Source organism: Lepidochelys kempii, chromosome 1, assembly GCF_965140265.1.
Source record: "Lepidochelys kempii isolate rLepKem1 chromosome 1, rLepKem1.hap2, whole genome shotgun sequence".
NCBI classification, from domain to species: Eukaryota; Metazoa; Chordata; order Testudines; family Cheloniidae; genus Lepidochelys; species Lepidochelys kempii.
The window spans coordinates 100,119,576-100,138,329 of NC_133256.1; the positions used below are offsets into that span (position 1 = coordinate 100,119,576).

The 18,754-nt window shown below is 43.0% G+C and overlaps 1 protein-coding gene across 2 annotated transcripts in view; it reads right to left on the minus strand.

Annotated features, from left to right (window-relative positions):
- Positions 1 to 18,754, minus strand: part of NALCN (sodium leak channel, non-selective) — a 345,519-nt gene that overhangs the window by 16,120 nt on the left and 310,645 nt on the right. For both annotated transcript variants that reach the window (XM_073348939.1, XM_073348928.1), the window contains 7 exons: positions 11,852 to 11,958; positions 8,090 to 8,210; positions 7,907 to 8,005; positions 6,305 to 6,398; positions 5,659 to 5,765; positions 5,191 to 5,265; positions 1,939 to 2,058 (listed from right to left, as the gene is read on the minus strand). In XM_073348939.1, the coding sequence (XP_073205040.1) occupies positions 1,939 to 2,058; positions 5,191 to 5,265; positions 5,659 to 5,765; positions 6,305 to 6,398; positions 7,907 to 8,005; positions 8,090 to 8,210; positions 11,852 to 11,958 (723 nt within the window). The remainder of the gene's footprint in view (positions 1 to 1,938; positions 2,059 to 5,190; positions 5,266 to 5,658; positions 5,766 to 6,304; positions 6,399 to 7,906; positions 8,006 to 8,089; positions 8,211 to 11,851; positions 11,959 to 18,754) is intronic.

An 18,754-nucleotide genomic window follows, 5' to 3' on the forward strand; every position in this document is an offset into this window, starting at 1 on the left:
AGCACTAACCAAACCTCCCAACACAATAAACCGACAAAGCCCTCACAGTTCTCTTAGCTGGGCTGTAATTATGTCCAGCAGCCTTCCAGTTCTGTGAGTCTAGGCAGCTGCTGGCTTGCAGAAACTCCACAGGCCTGCCAAGCTACTCAGCAGCAGGGGGCAAATTGAGCATGCCAGGGACAAAGGGACAGCACACAAGGCGGGTTTGCCCCCACAAAGCGTGCTTGAGAAAGACCAGAGGGAAGGCCCTCAACAATGTAGGGAGGTGAGAGCCAGCCACAACTGGGGACTGTTGACAAAAACCACCTCTCCTCTCCAGTGATAAGGTCGGAGAACTCATGTTCCCACAAATGAGGGTGTGCAGCCCCCCCTCTTTTTTTAAAAAAACTTGAGAGGGAATGCGCAGCTGACCTCCTCCTTGGACAGGTAAATCTTCTACCTTCCAGGACTAAACATTGTTCTGTAACAAAAACTCATGGACCAGATTCACTGACATGCTTTGCACTGTTTATCGGTTTAGAACCTCTGCATTATTTTTCTGTACAATAACTCCTACCTAGATTATTCCCTCCAGTCTCTCTTCCTCCTTCACTCTCCAATGAAACTGCTCCTGGCAAGATCTCCCAACCCCAGGACACCACATTTCTTCCTTCTCCTCATTCTAATCCGGGGGTCTCAAACATGCGGCCCACCAGCTCCCCGCGCCCCCTCCCCCGCCCCTTTCCCCCAGCATTTACCTAAAGTGGGTCCAGCCCAGCGTGCACCGGGGGGCAGGACAGGCTCTTTCCCTGCCTGCCCTGCCCCAGGAAGCGGCCAGGAGGGGGAGGGGGACACAGGGGTCTGTGTGTTGCCCTGGCCGCGCCTCCAGGTACCTCCCCCGAAGCTCCCCTTGGCCGTGGTTCCCCGTTCCTGGCCAATGGGAGCTTCAGAGAAGGTACCTGGAGGAGTGGCCAGGGCAACACACAGACCCCTGTGCCCTCCCGCCTCCCTCAGGTCCCGGCCGCTTTCCGGAGCGGTGCGGGGGCAGGGCAGGCAGGTGGGGAGCCTGCCCTGCCCCCCAGTGTGTGCCGGGCCAGACCTGCCCCCCAAACCCTTCCTGCAGCTGAACCCCCTGCCCTGAGCCCCCTGCTGCACCCCTCCTGCACCCCAACCCCCTGCCCTGAGCTGCCTGCTGCACCCTGCACCCCGTGCCCTGAGCCCCCGATGCACCCTGCACTCCTCCTGCACCCCCTGGGGGCAGGGAGGGGGCAGAGTTGGGGTGGGGATTTCAGGGAAGTGGTTGGAATGGGGGCAGGGAAGAGGTGGGAAGAGGTGGGGGAGGGGAGGGGCCTCACGGAAGGGGTGGAGTGGGGGCGGGGCCGGGGCAGCGGAGGGGGTGGTGGTCAGTGGTGTGGCCCTCAGGCCAATGTACTAGTCTGCATGTGGCCCTCGTGGTCATTTGAGTTTGAGACCCCCTGTTCTAATCCCTCCCAAAGAGTCCCTTCTTCCACAAGGCCTGCAGACCCTAACCTATATCGGTCCAATATCTTCTCCACCTCAGCACTATAGGATAGAAGAAAAATCTAGTTCACCAACCCCACAAATTGTTACCTTCTTCTTGGTTCCCAGGGTATCTTGTTTTATTTGGGTCTTAGTTTTAGTTTGTAAACAACGTGGGGTTGGCAATTGTCCTTATTTGAGTCAGAGATAGCAGTAAAACTGTTGGTGATTAACAAATAAAACCAATAAATGATCATTGGAGTTGCAATGGGGGGAGGGATAGCTCAGTGGTTTGAGCATTGGCCTGCTAAACCCAGGGTTGTGAGTTCAATCCTTGAGGGGGCCATTTAGGGATCTGGGGCAAAAATTGGGGATTGGTCCTGCTTTGAGCAGGGGGTTGGACTAGATGACCTCCTGAGTCCCTTCCAACCCTGAGATTCTATGATTCTATGATCTTACAAGTAAGGCAAAGTGAAGTATCACCCATATAACACCAAGGGAGGTCACCAAAAGGTCATATCGATTTCTTCTGCTTTGCCAGAAGCCAGCAGGTGACATGGCAATAATCTTCATCGTGACCTAGAGAACAATAAAGATAGTCTTGCTTGTACAAATTGTTAGCGAAAGGTTATTTTTCACTATAACAACATTTGGTCCCTAAAATGTTTTGGTAGTGTTCTACTTGTAGATTGATTTTAAATGAGTAGGAGTTTTAATAGTTAAACAAAGGGTTAGTATGAAGGAAGAAAATGATTAAGCTGATGATGCATAACTAAAAAATTACATGTGTGTGTATGGGTGTATGAAGTGACTGACGTATATATTAATGCCAATTTCACACAAATACACTTAAATCCAAGGTTATAACTGTCTTATAAGTCTCATGTACTGCAAATTAATTTAAAAGCAACCTTCTTTTTCCTGTTGCAAAAGTGTTTTGTTTTACTTCTCGTGAACTCCATCCATGCTCAACAGCATACGTGAGCACAGGAAGCATAAGACTGGAAGAGAAAATAGTGTGGGCCAGTAGATTGCAGTGGGTTTCACAATGCTCCGAATGAACACAGAGACTGAAAGGGTTGACTTTTCTTAAAAACAGGTTTCGGAGGAGTAGCCGTGTTAGTCTGTATCAGCAAAAACAACGAGGAGTCCTTGGGGCACCTTAGAGACTGAGGGTATGTCTACACTACGAAATTAGGTCGATTTTATGGAAGTCAATTTTTAGAAATCGATTTTATACAGTCGATTGCATATGTCCCCACTAAGCACATTAAGTCAGCGGAGTGCGTCCTCACTACCGTGGCTAGCATTGACTTACAGAGCGGTGCACTGTGGATAGCTATCCCACAGTTCCTGCAGTCTCCGCTGCCATTTGGAATTCTGGGTTAAGCACCCAATGCCTGATTATCCTGGACTATATGCAGAACCAGGCTAAGAGACGCCAGCACAAGGAGGATTGTGATGAGGATATGGACACAGATGTTCCTGAAAGCACGGGCTGTGGCAATTGGGACATCATGGCGGCAGTGGGGCTGGTTGATACAGTGGAACACCAATTCTGGGCCAGGCAAACAAGCACAGACTGGTGGGACCACATAGTGTTGCAAGTATGAGATGATTCACAGTGGCTGCGAAACTTTCGCAGGCATAAGGCCACTTTCCTGGAACTTTGTGAATTGCTTTCCCCGACCCTGAAGCACAGAAATACAAAGATGAGAGCTGCCCTGACAGTTGAGAAGAGAGTGGTGATAGACCTGTGGAAGCTTGCAATGCCAGACAGCTACCAGTCAGTCAGGAATCAATTTGGAGTGGGCAAATCTGCTGTGGGGGCTGCTGCGATGCAAGTAGCCAACACTATCACTGAGCTGCTGATATCAAGGGTAGTGACTCTGGGAAATGTGCAGGTCATAGTGGATGGCTTTGCTGCAATAGGGTTCCCTAATTGTGATGGGCGATAGACGGAACGCATATCCCCATCTTGGCACCAGACCACCTTGCCAACCAGTACATAAACTGCAAGGCATACTTCTCAATGGTGCTGCAAGCACTGGTGCAATATCATGTGCAATTCTATAAATCGGCTAAAATGTAAAGGTTGCTTAGGCTTTACTTTGAGCCTCTTTATTTGATGACTAGCAAAGTGGGTTTTTTTAGTTGCCATCTCCTTTCTTAGGCACACAGAGGAGCTGAGTTCTCTGATTACTAGACTGTTTTATCGGCAGATGTTTTCAGACAGAACTGTTTCTAAATTAGGGATAAAATATTGATACAAATCAATCTACTTTGATTTCTTTCCCCCATAAATCTGGGGAAAATGTCATTTTTGTATGTTGCGATTTCTTTTGTCCAAACAAAACCCCTTTGAAATGCTTGGAAATTGTTTGTTTTCACAGGCAGAACAAGAGAGTAGGGATTTCTAAAGCAATCGTTACTTGGTGAATAAAAACTGGCCATGTATCCTACAAATCAAACCTCTCCATATCTGCTCACTCTTCTAGAGGCACTGACTCCTCTTGGGCAGAGAAGGCATAGGCAACATATGATATATGTAGGACTGCTACAAGGTATTCACTTCATTGCTTATCCATCATCGCTGGCAAAACCTATCATAGGAACATAGGAACTGTCATATTGGATTAGACCAGTGATCCATCTAGTCCACTATCCTGTCTGGGATAGTGGCCAGTATCTGATGTTTCAGAGGAAAGTGCAAAAAATCTTGTAGTGGAATTATGGAATAAGTGAACCATAAGGGGAAGTTTATTCTTAACTCCCATACATTTGTGATTGGCTTACAATCTGAAAGATGAGGATTTATATCCCTTCTCATTTTTCATCTTATCCAGTGTAACTATGTTATTACCTATACAAATATCTAATCTTTTTCTGAATCCTACTAAGCTCTCAGACTCATTCATATCTTGTGGAAATGAGTTCCACAGGTTAATTATGCTCACAGAGCTGATTTTGGTTGCAGTGTTTTCCAGGCTGCTAACTGAGGAAAACCAACCTCCTTTTCACTGCTTGTACTAGATATTGCTTTTTAAGAGGGGAGAAGAGAGTCATATGATAAAGGAAAATATACATCAATAGTTATGTTTGTCATAGTCTTCCCCCATTATATCCCTGTTATATAACCTTTACTTTTCTATGCTCGTATCTACATACTACCTGTAATTCTGTTGCTTTTGCTTTTTAAATGACTGAAGGAAAGGAGATGGATACACACACAGAGATGCTTATAAATATATGTGCTTTCTATGGCTAACAGTCTTTTTGCCTTCTGTTTTCTCATGGTGTCATATTTAAACAGATTGAGAATGAAAGGAAGGATCAGGCACAAGGTGTACGTTTTAAGCAGGACTTCCCAGGTAGCGAGACCTTGTGCTGGTTTACTGCACAGAATACCATTTGCTGCTCTGCTTTAGAAATTTACTGAAATACCATTGCCACTGCTATACATATCCAGGATGAAATTATCTGGGTTGCAGATACATGTACTGAAAAGGACACAAGAGTCAGCATTTTGGTGCTCTAGCCCCATAACAAGTAAAACACCCATTTCTGCAATACATACTCAAGCACTAGTCATATGAGTAGCCCCAGGGATACGTACCCTGAAATTAAAACTTGGACAGTAACCCTGGAACCAAAATAAAATATACAAAACCTAGTCTGAATCTGGAGAAAGAATTAAATATATTACTGTACCTCTAGGACAAAAATGAAGGTGAAAACAACAGACATTGTTGCTAAAGGAACAGTCACTGGATCTTCGACATCCCACTGAAATGGAACAAAGATAGTAGATCATAAAACAGATATAAAAATTTATTTACCACTTTTTAATTTTTATTTCAGTGTGTATTGTTGCCATAGATTCTGTTTTTACAGTGAATAACACATTCAGGCAGGAATGGCAGGTGGGAGCATCTTTCCTTTTATATGGATTTAGCCTTAAATGAGAAATTAAAAATAATGGGCCAGATTGTTAACTGGTATAAACTGGCGCAGCTCCAGAGACTTTAATGGAGCTGCACTGATTTACACCAGCTGAGGAGCTGGCCCGCTGTATTAAGAAATATTATATTTCTAGCAGTTCATTACTAGCTATGGCCTTATGTACAGTTCAGTATTCGTTCCACCGCTGTTACAAGACGCAATAAGAAACAAAAATACCTTCACTGAAAGCAAGACAGACTGGGCCAGAACAAGCACAGCAATAGTCCTCTTAAAAAATGGATGCTGCGTTATATCATACATTTTTGCTCTAAAGCCATCATTATCTGAAACGGAAGGAGTTAAACAAGAAGAATTAAAATGCACACAGTGGTATTTTTTTTCTCCCTGTTTCTTGACATATTCTTCTTGTTTGTTAATGGTAACCTAATCCTTGCCTAGTTTAGAAATACATTTCTAATTTTCTGCTACAGTTCCACATATCAAAGAGTGCTTCTGAACATGTAATTTCAAATACTGAACACCAACGTTGCACGAAGGCTTTGGTAGGGGTAAAGCAAGTGCATCATTCAATTGCTGTCAAGATAATACATTCGATTCATGTCATTAACAGGCAAGTGCAAATATATTTCATTTCAAATTCATTTTTTCATTAAGGCTTATCCTAAAACCATGGAAGCGCAACCTTTTTCGGGTTGATTTTACTAGCCTTACGCAGAGATCTGTAGTGGGAGCCTGTTTCCACATTAACTTATGCACAACCTCCTAGTGGCCTAACGATTACAATTTTAATTTGAATCTTAGACTCCTGGGGAATTATGAACACTAGGGCTCAACATGAATAACGTCAGAATATCTTTGATACCCGGACGAGGTGGGAGATGAAGAGGTTGAGCTATCTTCAGTCTGCTCTTTAGATCTTCCCACCGTCTCTGATCTACAGTCAGTAAAGCTGTACCCTTAACAAAGAAAAACAAGAAGCTTTTGTCATACAAAATCTTAAACATTTAACTGTTGTGCACGTGAAAACAACAGCTTGCCTTGGTGCTTAAAATAAAGTTCCATAGTCAAACTCTCCTTGAATAACACAGTATTTGGGTAAAGGGGTCAGAGCATCAGCCCTGCACTCAAGAAGATTTCCAAATGCACTAGCTGTGAGTTTCTGGGACTCAACTCAGCAAGCTCAGTTGTGGCTCTTTGTATCAGCGGCCCAGTGGGGATAGGGAAACCCTAGAGGAGGTCTTCCATTTGTCTGAACACCATTTGCTGGGGAGCACTGTTTTAAACAGTGGTCAATTCTTTGCTGTAGAAAACCCTGCAGGAAGGTATTAGTTTGTCAGCACTGCTCTAGCTTGTCAGGGAACTAGCCTTCTACAAAATCACTACAGACACACTTCCTATGCTTGTAGTATAATTTAAATAAAATAAACATATGCTATGCTACAACATTTTCCATAAAGGAAGCATAAGAAGTGCAGATATGACTTCAGGGTAGGTAGTAATAAAGAGCACACACATAAGCATTTTGATAGCATAGTACAAACCATACTATTTAAAATTATCTTAAGACATAATACGGTCCTTACAACATCAGAGAGCTGTAAAATCTCATACCAAGGGTTTGGAGCTGGAAAATCAAGAGAGAACTTTTAAAGGCAAATGTCACAGATTTCTCTCTCAGACACACAGAAACTTTTCCCACTAAGCACTTAACCATACAAAGCTGTGTGTGCCGTGGTACCATCCTCATGGCGTGTCTTGGAATGTCTAGACTCTGGAACAGTGAGTCAAACAAACAGGTGGCTGTCCTACTAATAAGATCAGAAAAGCTCCCTCTGAGGTAGACAAAATCTCTTTATGGAATTGTGTCCCCAAGATATGCCCTGGGAAGATACACCCTAAAATGTGATGCCGTTAAAGAGACTGATTATTATAACATGTATTCATTCTTGCTGTTAGGCCAAAAATCATACAGCAAAGGAAATATTAAATTAAAAGGATTACACAATAAAAAGATTAATAAAAATTAGTGGATTGTTGGAAAGATTCATTACAGAAAAAAAAGTGGTGGTAAAACAAAGATAAAAGCTTAGTGAAATTTAAAAACAACCATGTCACAGACTCTAGATCTGTGTCTCAGGAGCTTTCCACCTCACCACCATTTGTCAAGTGAGGAACTCAAAGAGTGCTTCTCTTTGTTCATTGCTTATGGGTCAAATTGAGACCAGGCCTAAATTCATACTTCAGTGCACCTGCATCTGCTCACTTCAGATCTGAATTTGATCCTATATCTCTCTTTAGGTAATATGATCTGAAAGCAATAATGAGTTTGCTTCTTGAATTGTAACTTACTTATATTAGCATCCGCACATCTTATTATCTCATATTGCACAATGTGTCATACGATGTTTAAAGCTAACCAAGTATGAAACTATTCCCATGTGAGATACAATAACTGAATTATTACCTTATTTTCATTGAAATTAGCAATGACAACTCCAACAAAGAGGGTCAATCCAATCATGCAGCCCAGAAACACAAAGACATGAATATAGATTCCATGGATCTGCATATATGAAAAATATGATTATTCATCAAAACAAATTCAGCAGCTTGTGAAGCATTAACAGGATTTGATATGCTTGCTTACCGGCCCCACGCGATGAATAATGACATCTCTGACTTCCACCCAGCCTTTTAATGAAAGAACTTCAAAGAGTGCCAACATAGCATTTCCCACATTGTCAAAATTAAAATTGCGAGGATTTGCCCTGAAATAATAGTAAAGGAATGAGTGCATTTTAACTATCTTCTGATAAGACGGATCTTAGGCATCTTACTGTGGCCCCTCTGAGTCAAAGAATACAACCTCATGCTATACAAAGGAGCTACTCATATAAAGAAGCACAGTTTTTATTTGTGTTATTACTCAACTTTTCTTTCCATATCTGCTTAGTTTTTCTTCATAGTCTATGTTAGTCTGAGACTGTAAACTCTTTTGTTACAGTGTGACTGTGGCATTGTCTAAAGCTCTACAAAACATCATGCAAAGCTCTGAATAATAATACTTTGAAAATTAAAAAAATTACAGATACTCCACTTAATTGCTAAATCTTTACTATCTCATATTTATCATCTGAGCTACTGTAAAAACGAGTGTTTCTGACAATACATTGCCAAAAGTTAGCCATCGTGAAAAAAACGGTTCTGATGACACTGGCAGAAACAAAGCTGTGTCATACAACCCTGCTAATGTACCTCAAGGAACAGAATTTTCAAAAGTACCTATGCGATTTAGGCTCCTGATTTAGTCAGTAGGTGCTTCTGCAAATTATCATTCATATTCATTCATAATATCAGATTTTGCTAGTCCAAAGAGAAATGTTAATGTGAGGAAATCACTGGTTTTCTCAGCCTTCAGGCATAACATTCTTTGTGTTAGCCAGGATGCCAAAGGAAGAAACTCCATTTGAAAATCAAAGGCTCCACTAGAGGTTAGTTTTTTAAAGAGCGGTGCATCCCCAACCTGAGACAGATTTTCCAAAACGCTCAGCCTCAGCTACCATTCAGACACCAAAATAAGTAGCTAGATTTCCAGTTTCCCTACCAGCATAACTTTTTTGGAAAATCTCCCCTCTAAGGCTATGTCTACAATATGAGTGTGATTCCCCTGCTCGCGTACACATACTCGTGGTAGCTCGATGAGAGTTAGTGTGGGTGTGGACGGTTGTGTAGCTGTGGTAGCACTGGCAGTGGCAACAGAGGCCTGGCTCAGCTGCGCGTAGTACAAACCAGCTCAGCCATGCCTCCATTGCCACTGCCTATGCTACTGTTTATACTCATGCTAGCACTCATTCAGCTACCAGGGGTATGTGCACACGAGCCAGGGAATCACACCCATAGCTTGCAGTATGGACATAGCTCCCACTGTGACCCTCAGGCTATCAGGTACCGGGCTCTTGAAAATCTGGTCCTACAAGGCCAACAATTGGTACTCACCTCCTTGAGGTAACACATTTTCTGCAGTGACAAAAAAATTCTCCAAACTTCATAGTTTTGCTGATTAAGATCTTTTTAGTTATTTCTGGATCAAGCTGAAGTGGATTGAATTTGCTTACTTTCAGGAATTCTGCCTTCAGAATTTATCTGAAGCATACAGAAGCTGAAAGAGTTCTGCAGATGCCACAGCTTCACTGACTGTTCAAATCACAGTGTATTATTTCGTTAGTGTAGGATGGCTCGGAATCTTCCCTTGCTACCATGTTCTTTTACCCCCCCCCATGTTCTTTTACCCCAACTGAAATAATTTTAGCTGTTCGGTTGAATTTGCAAAAAGTGAAACAACCTCCTTTCAAAATATAAGCAATTAAAGACAATTTTCACACATTTTTAGGTGTTAGAAAATCTTAAATTGACACTTTCAGAATATAAACCATAGACTTATTGTTGCCATTAAATCACTGTTGCATCTGAGATATCACAATTAGGGCTGTCGATTAATTGCAGTTAACACACACCATTAACTCAAAAAAATGAATCACGATTAAAAAAATGAATCATGATTAATCACAATTTTAATCACAGTTAAACAATAGAATACCAATTGAAATTTATTAAATATTTGTGGATTTTTTCTACATTTTCAAATGTACTGATTTCAATAACACAGATTACAAAGTGTACAGTGCTCACTTTATATTATTATTTTTGATTACAAATATTTGCACTGTAAACATGATAAATAAATAGCATTTTTCAATTCACTTCATACAAGTACTGTACTGCAATCTCTTTATATTGCAAGTGCAACTTACAATGTAGATTTGTTGTTGTTGTTACATAAAAAACTCAAAAACAAAACCATGTAAAACTTTAGAGCCTACAAGTCCACTCAGTCCTACCTCTTGTTCAACCAATCGCTAAGACAAACAAGTTTGTTTACATTTATGGGAGATAATGCTGTCCATTTCTTATTTACAATGTCACCAGAAAGTGAGAGCAGGTGTTCGCATGGGACTTTTGTAGCAGGCATTACAAGGTATTTAGATGCTAGATATGCTAAACATTCATATACTCCTTCATGTTTCGGCCACCATTCTCGAGGACATGCTTCCATGCTGATGATGCTTGTTAAAAAAATAATTAGTTAATCAAATTTGTGACTCAACTCCATGGGGGAGAATTGTATGTCTCCTGCTCTGTTTTACCAGCATTCTGCCATATATTTTGTGTTATAGCGGTCTCACATGATGAACCAGCACATGTTGTTCATTTTAAGAACACTTTCACTGCAGATTTGACAAAACACAGAGAAAGAACCAATGAGAGATTTCTAAAGATAGCTACTCGACTCAAGGTTTAAGAATCTGAAGTGACTTCCGAAGTGCCTTCCGAAATCTGAGAGGGACGAGGTGTGGAGTATGCTTTCAGAAGTCTTAAAAGAGCAACACTCCAATGTGGAAACTACAGATGCTGAACCCCCAAAAAAGAAAATCAACCTTCTGCTGGTGGCATCTAATTCAGATGATGAAAATGAACATGTGTTCATCTCCACTGCTTTGTATCGCTACCTAGCAGAACCCGTCATCAGCATGGACACATGTCCTCTGGAATGGTGGTTGAAGCATGAAGGGACACATGAATCTTTAGAGCACCTGGCACATAAATATCTTGCAACGCTGGCTACAACAGTGCCATGTTCTCACTTTCAGGTGACACTGCAAAACAAGAAGCAGGCAGCATTATCTCCTGCAAATGTAAACAAACCTGTTTGTCTGAGTGACCGGCTGAACAAGAAATAGGACTGAGTGGACTTGTAGGTTTAAAGTTTTTCAGTGTTTTATTTTGGAATGCAGTTTTTTTGTACATAAGTTCAACTTTCATGATAAAGAAATTGCACTACAGTACTTGTATTAGGTGAATTGAAAAACACTATTTCTTTTGTTTTTTACCGTGCAAATATTTGTAATAAAAAATAAATATAAAGTGAGCACTGTACACTTTGAATTCTGTGTTATAATTGAAATCAATATATTTGAAAATGTAAAAAGCATCCAAAATATTTAAATAAATGGTATTCTATTATTGTTTAACAGCATGATTAATCGTGCAATTAATCATGATTTATTTTTTTAATCCCGTGATTAATCACAATTAATTTTCTTAATTGCTTGACAGCCCTAACCACAATATTTCCCTGTGTATAAAATAGGAAATATCTGATGTGTACAGTAATAGGCAGCATGCTTGCCTTTTCTGCATTTCCCTCAGGTTGGTAGGGAAACTAGATTGGTCTGTTTGTCACCAATGTTATTTGCTACTTTCAGTACTACAATGATGCAGTGTTTGGGTCCTGCAGCAGATTAGCAACTGAACTATCTAAAGAAAGATTGGCCAAATTACAACTACTCACCAGACTCGTGGCACCCAAAATCCAGGCTTCTTCTCTCCAGGTCTTAGCTTTAAATTCAGATTTTTTGAAACACTTACATTTATTCTGAAGATGCCATGACAATCTTCCTATAGTAAAATAAAGCACATTGGGTGAAATATAGACCTGCAGAGAGGTGAGGACACCGTACAAGACAAACAGCACAATAAATAAGGCACTTGAAACAGTGTAAATGGAACAAAAGGGTTATTTTTAGGTACTGGATTAATTGCATTGGGAACTGAACTTTTTCATATGCAGGGAAGATACAGCATGAACAGTGACAATGTAGAATCATCATTCGGCACTTCAAGGCCCCCTCCAAGACTGAGAGGACTAGTAAATCTGCAAGTTCATTCAGCTCTTGGCCTTTTTTCTGAGAGTGTCATAGTGTTTATGTGATGCTTGATTGCATGTGGAATGATGCTATTAATCTGCTTCACACAGCCACGTAACACTGGCTGGTACTTTTTGTCACTATCAGCCTGGCCTGGATTTTAACTGGTGATCGAGGATTGTTAGGTGTCATAGCCCATTTCCAGTCCTTTGCGCTGTTCAGTCCTTCAGCGCTCAAATGTCATGAAGTCGGTATCTTTCTCATGTCTTCCTCAAATGCCTGGCACTCCCATTCCTTTTGCACTACGTAACAACCTTCTCTTCATTCAAACCACTTCCTAAAACACCCTTCTTCAGTGAGCCTTCTTCCAATTCTTACAATCATAACCTCCCACAGAAAGCAGTGTGTATTGTAAAAGAAAGCAGGAAAAAGACATGGAAGAGAGGGTTACTCACTCTGTGCAGTAACTGAGGTTCTTCGAGAGGTGTGTCCCTATGGGTGCTCCACTGTAGGTGCAGTAGCATCCCTGTGCCTGGGATCGGAGATCTTTGGCAGCAGTGCCAATTGGGCTGCACACGCACTCCTCCCTGTCTCTTGCTATGAGCAGTGGCTATATAGCACTGTGTGGTTCAACTGCCCTCAGTTCCTTCTCTACCACAGAGCCTACATTTGAACTTGAAGCAGAGGGGAGGAATGAGGGTAGTGAAGCACCCATAGGGACACACATCTTGAAGAACCTCAGTTATTGCACAGAGTGAGTAACCCTCTCTTCTTCTCCGACTAGTGTTGCCATTGGTACTCCATTGTAGGTGAGCGTAGAGCAGTGCCCCTAGATGGAAGGCTGGGGCTTCAAAGGGACATCTACTAAGGAGGATGGAACAGTGGTCCTAGTATGGCATCTGATGCCGTGTCATGGGTGATCGCATAATGTTGACTAAATGTGTCAGTGGGTGCCCATGTGGCTGCCTTACAAATGCCAGTAATTGGCATGTTATTTAGAAAAGCTAGTGAGGTAGATAGCAAGCGAATGGAATGTGTATGAGTTCCAGGAGAGGTTTGAAGTTTGTGTCATTGGTAGCAAAGGTGGATGCATTCTGAGGCCCATTTTGACAGACGTTGTTTGGATACAACCAATCCTTTTGATCTTTCATCTATAGAGAGGAATAAGCATGGTGACTGTCAAGGTAAAAGGCTAGTGTTCATCTGCCATCCAAGGTGTCATGGCTTCATGCTGTTTGCCACGTGGTTTAGGAAGAAGAAGGGAGGTGGATAGGTTAGTTTAGATGGAAAGAGGGTGGTACCTTGGGTAAAAACTTCAGGTGTGGTTGTAATGTGACCTTCTTTTTGTAAAAGATTGTGTATGAGGGGTACACCATGAGGACATCTATTTCTCCTACCCATCGGGCAGATGTGATGGATACGAGAAAGACCATTTTAATGGATAGGTGCATGTAGGATCAGGTTGCCATAGGTTCAAATGGAGGGCTGGTGAGATAGGCTGAGATCCCAAGGAGGGGTGGGTTCTTGTACCTCAGGGAAAGATTCTATAGGAACCCTTAAGGAATTTTTTTGTCATTGGGTGGTTGAATACTGAATGACCTTCTATCTTGGAGTGGAATGCAATAATGGCAGCCAGATGTACATGAACAGAGCTTGCAAATAGCCCTGATCTTTTAAGCTGTAGGGTGTAATCCAGAATGAGTGGTAAAGGAGCACTCATTGCTGAGACATGTTTGGTGTCACACCAAGTTCAGAATCTTTTCCGTGTATGTAGGTAAGAACACTGGCTATTTAAAAGAATCTCTTATATCTGTTCTGAACAGGTCATCTCTATATTCTGGAAACATGAAGGAGCCATGCCTTCAGACGGAGAAATGCTAGATTTGGGTGAAGAATCTGACCTGCATCCTGCGAGAGGAGGTGTGGAGTCAGCAGGGTGATAGGTGGACAGACCACCAGGCATAAGAGGTAAGGATACCATATTTGTCGTGGCCATGTTGGGGCGATGAGAATGACTCTGGATGATTCCACTTGTACCTTGGGAAGCACTCTGAAGAGTAGGGGAAAAGGTGGAAAGGCATAGAGGAGAGGTGCATCCCATGAAAAGAGGAAGGTGTCCCCCAGAGTTTGGTGACCTATTCTCTTGAGCAGAATTGTGGGCATTTGGCATTCTTGGGTGTGGCAAAGAGATCTATGTTGGGGAATCCCCAGTGGATGAATATATGCTATAAGGTTCTTGTGTCTATCTCCCACTTGTGCTCTTGTGAGAACTTCCTGCTCAGTGAGTCTGCCGTGGTATTCTGGTGTCCACGTAAGTATGCGGCTGAGATATTGATGCCATGCTGGATGCACCAGTTCCACAATTTTTGTGCTTCTGTACACAAGGATTGAGACCTCACACCTGTCTGTTGATATAAAACATGCAGGCGATGTTGTCTATCATTACTCTTACTGTCTGTTGTCTGATTATTGATAGAAAGTGTAGGCATGTGTTGCGGACTACATGTAATTCTAGGAGGTTGATGTGCAACATGGACTCTGATGGGGACCATTTGCCCTGTACTGTGTGGGTCTGTTGATGTGCTTCCCAACCGAGTAGGGAGGCGTTGATCATAAGTATTAAGGACAACGGTGATTGGAGGAAGGGATCCTCCTTGTAGACATTGGGAGGTTTTGTCCACCAGTCTAATGAGTCCTTGACCTTCAGTGATATCGAGAGCAGTTTATTCAGGCTGTGTCTGTGGGGTATGTATGCTGTTCGTAACCATCCCTGAAGGCAATCCATACGTAATCTGGAGTGTTTTACCATGAATGTGGTCGCTGCCATATGACCGAGCAACTGTAGGCAAGTTCTGGTGGAGATCTGTGGGCTGGTCCTCATGATGGAAATGAGACTGACTACTGCGGAAAATCTGTGATCTGGGAGGAAAGCTCTGGCCTTTATAGCATCTAGTTGGGACCCAATAAACTCTAGCTGTTGTACTGGTGTCAGTTGATTTTTGTATATTTATCTGGAGGCTGAGTTTTGAGAAAAGGTCCATCCTTTTTGTTATGACTTGGAGCGTATCGCCTCTGGACAGAGCCTTGATGAGGCAATCATGTAGGTATGGGACTATTATAACCCCTTGTTTGCAGAGGGGTGCCACCACCACTTCCAGGACTTTGGAAAATATTCTGGGTGCCATAAAGAGGCCAAACCACTCTTTACTGAAAATGGTTGGACCCTGGAACAAATCTGCGGAACCTCCTGTGGAAAGGGTGTATGGTTATATGGAAGTATATGTCTTGGAGGTTGAGGGCCAAGAACTAGCTCCCTCCTGTTCCAGTGCTGGGATTATTGTTGATAGTGTGACCATCTTGAATTGCTGTAGTTTGACAAAATTGTTGAGGTTTCCCCAAGTCTAGCATTTGCCTCCACAGTCAGACTTCTTTTGGATTAGAAAATAGTGGGAACAAAAGTCTTTCCTGCTGAGTTGGAATGGCACCAGGTCTACAGGTCCCAGTCACAGAAGATGGTTTATTTCTTTTCATAGATGGTGCTCATGAAAATGTTCCCTGAAGAGGGACAGGATGGGGTGGGTGGGAGAGACGGGAATGGAATCAAATACCCGTTACTGATGATTTCTAGTACCCACTTGATGGAGGTGACTTGCTGTCATGTCAGGTAGAATGGAGTCAAATGGCCGCCAAACTGATGGAGTAATTTGGATGGCTGCAGCATCTGGACCACGGGGAGACATCTCAGGGCCTCATCCAAATTTTCAAAATTATTGTTTGGAGGCAGGTGCGTGGGACATACAGATGCGTGGGACATAGCCGCCTGTGTTGATGTCTGTGTACATTTGGCAGGAGGTCTCTATCACCTATGTTGTGGATCATAATGCTGTTGAAGGGTGAAATATGGAGGGCAAGATCTCGGGGTAGGTTGACATCTATGCTGTCTTCTCTTCTGTGCTGGTGTATAGAGGCTGAGTGAAAGGAGTGTTGCTCTCCCAGATGATAAAAAAGAGCACTAGTGCTCTGTCCAAGCACTAGTGACAGAAGGACAACTCCTGGCATGCATGGTACTACAAACCTCTCTGGATGCTGCGGATATGGTGGCCCAGTCCACTGTGACTTCTGTGGTAATGAGACAAGCCCCATGGCTTCACCTCTCAGGGCTCCCCAGACAAGTCTCCCCAGGAAGATCTCCGTTTGAAGGATTTAAACTTTTTGCTGAGTGCATTGAGCTCCTTGGAATAGTTCATATGGTTATATATGGATTAAAGTGCCTTGTAGTTAGCGATTTGTTCTTATCGGTACTGAATGACAGTATCTGCTTATGTGGTCCTGCCCACTTAGGGTTCTTAGATCTCTCAACAGTGCTGGTACCAGAGGTACCTGGATGGTCAAAGGAGCGAGGTCTTGCCCCAGAACATGTTGAGGTTTCCGACCTCATGGGGGATGCCTTTCTTTGGTGAGTGAGCTCAGTGCCCATTTCTTCTCATCTTGAAGAGAGTGTGTAGATTTTCTTTTAGTGGTGCGCAGTGAGTGGGCGTTGGCAGATGACAATGTTGATGGTGACCAATGATCCCTCTAATTTTTGACAGGCCGTGTGTGCAAAAAATTTCTTCTGTGCAAACTGTTATGCTTCTGTGCAAATTTTTGTGCGTGGGGTATTTCACCCTGTGCGTGGGGTTTAGGATCTGTGTGCGTGTGCACACGCGCACAGCTTAGAGGGAACAGTGATGGTGACTACTGTAGAGAAGAGGTATCATGGCCAGGGTCTGAGGCAGATTGCAATGAGCTCTTCATTAGTAAACGTTTTAATCTCAATTCACGGTCCTTTCTGTACCGTGCCTTCAATTTGAGGCAGAGGGTGCACTTTTGTGACACGTGCCCCTCACCCAAACAGCGTATATACCGTGAGTGGCTGTCGTTCACAGGGAGGGCCTCACGACAGGGGCAGCGCCTCTTAAACTTGGGAGATCCAGGCATAACCCTGAGCAGGGAGAACTTCCCTGTAAGGAAGGGCATAGAAAAAGAAAACCCATGCTTACTCTAAAGAGTAATGGGGAGAAAGAGGAAAGGGTTTTTTTTAATAAGGAGAAAAGGAAAGAAAAAAATAAAAAGGAAACAAGTATTATCTTGACAGGTTTCAGAGTAACAGCCGTGTTAGTCTGTCTTTGCAAAAAGAAAAGGAGTACTTGTGGCACCTTAGAGACTAACCAATTTATTTGAGCATGAGCTTTCGTGAGCTACAGCTGAAGTGAGCTGTAGCTCACGAAAGCTCATGCTCAAATAAATTGGTTAGTCTCTAAGGTGCCACAAGTATTCCTTTTCTTTTTGCAAAGTATTATCTGAGAACTTTCAATGGAAGCACTAATATTACTAAATGCACAGCAGGCGTATGAAGGGCTTGGCTCGGGATTCCATTCCAGAACAAGGGCAGTTGAGAAGGAAGAGGGTGGTTGGACCGCACAGGGCTTTATAGCCACCGCTCATGGTATGAGATAGGGAAGAGTACATATGTGGCCCAACAGGCACTGCTACCAAAGATCTCCATTCTCAGGTGCAAGGGACACCTACAACAGAGCACCCATAGGGACAATACTCAAAGAAGAACTGTAATATATTGGAAACATCCATTCCAGTGTCATGTCCAGAAAAGATTCATGACAACCAAATGAGAAACTGTCCCCAGGGATTCTATCACATATCACAGGTTTGACAATGAGCCCACTATATGTGGGGAAGGGACTTTGACATTCATAGAATCATAGAATATCAGGGTTGGAAGGGACCCCTGAAGGTCATCTAGTCCAACCCCCTGCTCGAAGCAGGACCATTGACTTCAATGGGGCAAAGATTTCACCCTGTGTTCTTTACTATGGCCCTGGTCCTGCACTGGTGGACCTTTTGCTGGTGCAGAGGCCCACTGAACTTAGCTGGGCTCTGTGCCTATGCAGGGGCTGTCCATATGGAGCAAGTTGCAAGATTAAGGGCTATCCTGCTTTGATGCTATGATTTAAAGAATTCCCAGTCCACTGACTGTAACAGCCTGGTTTGGAAACACTGGCTTCCCTTTATGAATTAACACGGTAGGCACAATTTTCTGCCCCAAATTCATTGCACCTGCAATTACTGGCTCTTAGACATCTCAGTGATCCCAACTGTTTTCTCAATCAGTGAAAGTGAAAAAAGGGAGGTCATATGAAGCCTGGGTTAAGAATTTGGCTATGAAGCTAGATGCCATGTTTGTGCCCTTACTGTACTGTCTAATTTAAGACTCAATTATGTGACTTTGGCACAGCCCTGCATTGTCCTAGAGTGTGTCTGCAGGAGGAATTCCGTCTCAGTGAAGCTCATTCTGTCCCTGACCAATCTGGTGAGGATGGGCACCACTCCCAGGGATAGGGCAGTCTGCTTCTCCTCGTGCAATAAGTCCATCTTCCTGGTAAGGTGGCAAGTAGCCCCATTGCCTTGTCTCCTTTAAGACAATCTGTATTTCCAATAGTGCAAGGAGGGGATAGTCCTTGTGCTGTGCCAGTGCGGAGACTACATTACTG